Genomic DNA, 4,825 nt, shown 5'->3' on the forward strand with positions numbered 1-4,825 from the left:
CTGGAATGCTCAAATTAACGAAAAAACTTGAATCCAATGTTGTCAACTCGACCGGAAATTCACTCACTTTCACACCTCCAAAACAATTCACACCTCGAAAGAAGGTTTGATTTGGAAAATACATCATGATATAATTCAAATTTGCTCTCTTCATATAATCACACGAAAAGTATTCATTGAGAAGAACATCTGCCTTCTGAACGCTTTGTTCTTGGACAATATTGAACACATCATCCCAAGCTGCATATTCATAGAGTTTGTTAAAGAGTACATCAAAGTCGTCGTGAAGAGAATTTGAAAGTTTTTTCACAGATTCCTCTCCAAATCCTCGTTCGACATTACGAAAGGAAAATTCGAAGGAGAGAGAAAGACCTAGAGAGCATAGACAGACAACCACTGTCGAGTGTGGTCATAGTGATGATCATGATGGTATTGTTAGGAAAGTTTTTGTTGTTCGTTGTTGTCAAGTAGTACCAATTTGTGGATACAGTGACATATAGCAACCATGTCAATTGGACCGATTTGGAAATAATATTCATCATCAAATTGTGGAATTTTGAAATCATAATATATTGGAAATAGACGACATGAAAAAGAAGAAATCAAAATTTCACACATGAGTTTTCCAACATATGTTGACCATCAACTGTTCACACACTTCTACTTACCAATCGATGTCATCAACAAGGCCGTCACTGTTTTCAACCGTAATCCAAAAAAGCGAAACGACCTCATCCATGCAGGTCCATCCCCTTCTCCTCCACCAGGATTCAATATGGCTGATTGTTCATGTTGTTGTTGATGTGGAAAGTCACCTACACCACCGAGTTTTGGAGAGTCAAATCCTGCTGTGCTTTGTGAACCTGTTGAATCTGCTCCATTGTTGTTTTGATTCACGATTCCAGTCCATGTTTTGTTGTAAAAGGAAGAGTTGGTGGTGGGTTTTTTAGAAAGGGACGACGAACTGTTGTTCATTTCGTACATCATGATGATGAGAAAGAGAAATTGTGTTACAGAGAGAGTTGTGTGAGAGAATGGATGAAATGACTCGAAATTCCACAAAACAGTGTGTGTGAAATACTTTTTGAACACAACGACTTTTTGTTTTGTCGTACGATTGATCAGTTGTGGACAACACCACTGGAGCCAGTAGTGGTATCACGTAGCAGCAGAAGCACCAGTGAAATAGAACGGGCTTTTGTGATGGTAATATCCGTGATGTTATTGTTTTGTGAGATGAAACAAGATAAACGTTGTTTTTCTTCAAGGTTATTTGCGCATTTGATGAGGATAGTTACTTGCGATAGGACTTTCCACTTTTGAGTGTGTGACTGGTCACGAACATTGACAATGAATGATTGATATCAAGGAATCGAGCTGTATTTATGTACTATTTCATTTTATCTCTCAAAGATTCTCTACGCATGGTGGAAACAATGACTTATCACTCCTCACAAGAATCTTGAATCTCATATTTGTAAGTTGTTGATGCCATATAACCAATAACATTTTCTACTAGCCTCTGTTTGATATGAAGAGCACATAGTATTGTTTGTGACGGAGAAAAAGGTAACTGGCCGTCAAGAGAGTCGCGTGGAGTTGATGCAAAATCTACAATAGTTTGAGCCATACAATAGGGACATAAATCAAATGAGAATGTCATGCCTACATTATGCATGTCTGAAACATAAAAAAGGCAAACTTGATGCTTCCCAAAATATTGTTTTTGCAAAACACGCTCAATCTCATCGTGAAGCGTTCCAATTGTTTCTTTGATACTTTCTTTTGTTTCCTTCATCTGAAATAACCCAATATAAAACACAGAATAAACAGCCTGCGATGGAAACACATCTCTTAAATTGAGTGGAACCAATGCAACTGCAACTTGTTTAACTCCATTAATTTCTCTACCATCTACCCCAATTTTAAAAAATATTTTCTTGGGTAATTTTTTCCCTAATGACATACATAGCTTCAGAATATAAAATATGGCTTGATCTAAGTCTATAATATATCCAATGTAGTTTGAACTTGGATATCGTAATTTGAAAGTTTTCTCAACTTGTTCATTTAGTGATTGTTTCGATGTTGTCATCTCTTTCCTTGTCGGGAGTAATGTCATTAAATTGACTTCTTTTCGTAAGTTATGATATGTAACATCAGAAATCAAGTTATTATCTCGCCAATATTGTACAATAGTTACATCTTTCTTTTCAATTAGATATTCTTTCGGTTTTTGATAACGATGGCTGTATTTAATATTTTGCTCTAATTCTTGGATTACTGTTTTAATACCTTCATCAGTTTGAAGATAACATTCAAGCCATGCATGTACATCATGTCCTAAAGTACCTAACATTTTCTCAAATATAGACACTATTTCTTTTGCTCGATCTTTCGCTCCACGGTTGTAATTGTCTTGATTTAATTGAATACCAGGGTATTTGTGAGGACATGCTTGGACTTTTTGGTGTTTACAACAAGCACATTCCCAATATTTCAATTCTACTTGTTGATCATTATCAGATTGTGCTTGAGAACGGTTGAATGAGTCACATGTATTGGATTGTAAAGCGGTATCAGTTGTATAACAATTTTTCCATTGTTCAATATTATATTGTTGAGAGTAAATTGGTTGTGTTGGGAATTGTTGAGGCTGTGATTGCTGTTGAGGCTTGAAATAGTTCCAAAGTGCAAATTGGGACAAATATGTCTCACAAGTCTGGTCTGCCAAAATGAATGGTTCGACATACTTAAGCCCAGAATATTGTATACAATTTTGAGAAGCGTTCCATTGATCGTTCCACTGTTGAGAAAGGTTAGGATCAGTGTTTGCTTTTTCCATACTATCTACTGTTTGAGTAATCTTGAGAGGTTGTATTAAGTTCATGTTGCTGATTTGCATCATTAATTATATCAGAAGCTTCTACTATAATATTATTTTCATGAATATCATCATCATTTTCATTAGAGTTCTCGTCAACAAAATAGGATGCAGCATCAGCAACCAATTGATTGAAAGCTTCATCTTGGTCCTCGACTTGAGGCTGGTTGAAAATTTCTTCCATTGAATTATCAAATAATTCATCGTCATCCATACGTGTATCATAGTGATCACTGTTGTGATTGGGATGCGTTTGGAACAGGTGTTGAATTAATAAATCATGATGATCTTTCTTCGACAACTTTAACAGAGTTCCAATAACGGCTGCCAAGCTTAACAATAATTTCCAACAACAAGACCTTGGGTTTAATGTGTTTGCCATAGCTTCTTTCGATAATATTGCAGATTTTTTGATTTTTCTCCTTTTTAAAGAACGATCCAACAATTTCATCGGCAGAATAATATTGATCGCCTTCGTATTGATAGGTATGTAAAGAATGAAGTGCAGGAAGGTGTTCTTGAATCTCTAAAGTTTTACCCATCGCGATGAATTTTAATAATTTTTAATATATAAATGATGATGAACTCTACACGAATTCTAGGAAGCCAATTTTTGTAATATTGTCAACAACATGGCTGTAATATAACAATTCCGAAGTGTGATTCAAAAAGGAAATGAAATCTTAATACTCGAAGCCCGAAAGTTTGTTTCGCTGGCAGTTTTGCTATGCAAAGCGATACACTCAGTTTCACTTTTTTCTCCTTATTATCTTTTTTCGGAGCGAAGAAGAATTCTTCTTCAAGGTGCATGCAGTGAGAGATTCATTCTCACTCGTGATACTACGAGGATCATCTTTGGATGGATCGCTTTGAACCTGTTGATCTGCATTTCTTTGCATGGCAATATATTGTTTGCATTGTAACTTCTTAGAAATGTAGGTGAAGGCCTTTCCACATTTTCGAATGGCTGGGAGTACAATTTCGAGATCTTCACGCATAGCCTCGCCTGCATATTGCAAAGCCATTGGATTATGCTGAATGGCCAACTTAACCACTTCCTTGTCACTTCTCAAATCATCACCCACCCTATGAAGAGATAATTATCCAAAGCGAACTCTGGGCTTTGAATCACTGTCATTACAATTTCACGGTCATTTGAGAATATAGAGGGTAAATGGTAAAAAGTCTTTGCGTTGTTTTTCACAGCTTGCAATGCAAATTCTCGATATTTGCTAATCGGTTGTTGAAAATCAAACTTTTTCAAAATAAAAGGCGTTGTTTTACATGCAAGAAGGGCTAATTGTTGGTTTCGTCGAAATTCTTCAGGAAGAGATTGAAATAAGTATCCGTCATGTTCAATGGCATAACGCAACACTGTTTCGTTTCCATAAAGACTCGGATCAACATACTGGAAGGCCTTCACATTTCTTTTCAGAGCCGTCATGACCACTTCCTCATCACTTCTCAATTCCTTAGAGGCATACGAAAGAGCATTTGGATACGATTCTATTGCCTTCATGACCACTTCCCTATCATTTCGGAGTTCATGTGAGGCTTTACGGAGCCATGATCCATCAATTTGAATCGCTTCAAGCATGAATTCCTTTCGGTAAAAGAGTTCATGGGTAATCGGCAAGTACGTGAGGCATTGAGGATCCACACGAAAAAGTTCCTTCACAAATTTCAGTTGATTCCGTAATTCTTCCGAACAGAATTTAAAGGATTTTGGATTTTGCAGATAGGCCTCCCGAACGATCTGAGGATCTTTCTTAAAATCGGAACAAGCATATTCCAAACACAATCCATCACATTGGACACATTTTAAGGTCAAATTGCGTTGAGAGGCAAAGGTGGAAGGAATCAAACTGTACAAGGATCGATGCACGCTATAAGGAAAATATTTTTTTGTTTGAAACTTTTCTTGGTCGTAGAGGGAGAAGT

The 4,825-nt window shown here is 36.6% G+C and overlaps 3 protein-coding genes across 3 annotated transcripts in view; all 3 read right to left on the minus strand.

The window, feature by feature from the left end:
• FDP41_006074 (uncharacterized protein) overlaps positions 1–987 on the minus strand; it is a gene marked incomplete at both ends in the record, with an annotated part of 2,114 nt that extends 1,127 nt beyond the window's left edge. The window contains 2 exons of the mRNA XM_044709669.1: positions 68–396; positions 669–987. Of these exons, the coding sequence (XP_044559620.1) occupies positions 68–396; positions 669–987 (648 nt within the window). The remainder of the gene's footprint in view (positions 1–67; positions 397–668) is intronic.
• Positions 988–1,444: 457 nt separating this feature from the next.
• FDP41_006075 (uncharacterized protein) lies at positions 1,445–2,890 on the minus strand (the record flags this gene model as incomplete). The annotated part of the gene is made up of 1 exon (XM_044709670.1): positions 1,445–2,890. The coding sequence occupies one exon, from the start codon at positions 2,888–2,890 to the stop codon at positions 1,445–1,447; it is 1,446 nt and encodes a 481-aa protein (XP_044559621.1).
• Positions 2,891–3,633: 743 nt separating this feature from the next.
• The window catches only part of FDP41_006076 (uncharacterized protein), a gene marked incomplete at both ends in the record, with an annotated part of 1,852 nt that continues 660 nt past the window's right edge, over positions 3,634–4,825 (minus strand). The window contains 2 exons of the mRNA XM_044709671.1: positions 3,634–3,970; positions 4,294–4,799. Of these exons, the coding sequence (XP_044559622.1) occupies positions 3,634–3,970; positions 4,294–4,799 (843 nt within the window). The remainder of the gene's footprint in view (positions 3,971–4,293; positions 4,800–4,825) is intronic.

Source organism: Naegleria fowleri, assembly GCF_008403515.1.
Source record: "Naegleria fowleri strain ATCC 30894 chromosome Unknown tig50, whole genome shotgun sequence".
NCBI lineage: Eukaryota > Heterolobosea > Eutetramitea > Acrasida > Naegleriidae > Naegleria > Naegleria fowleri.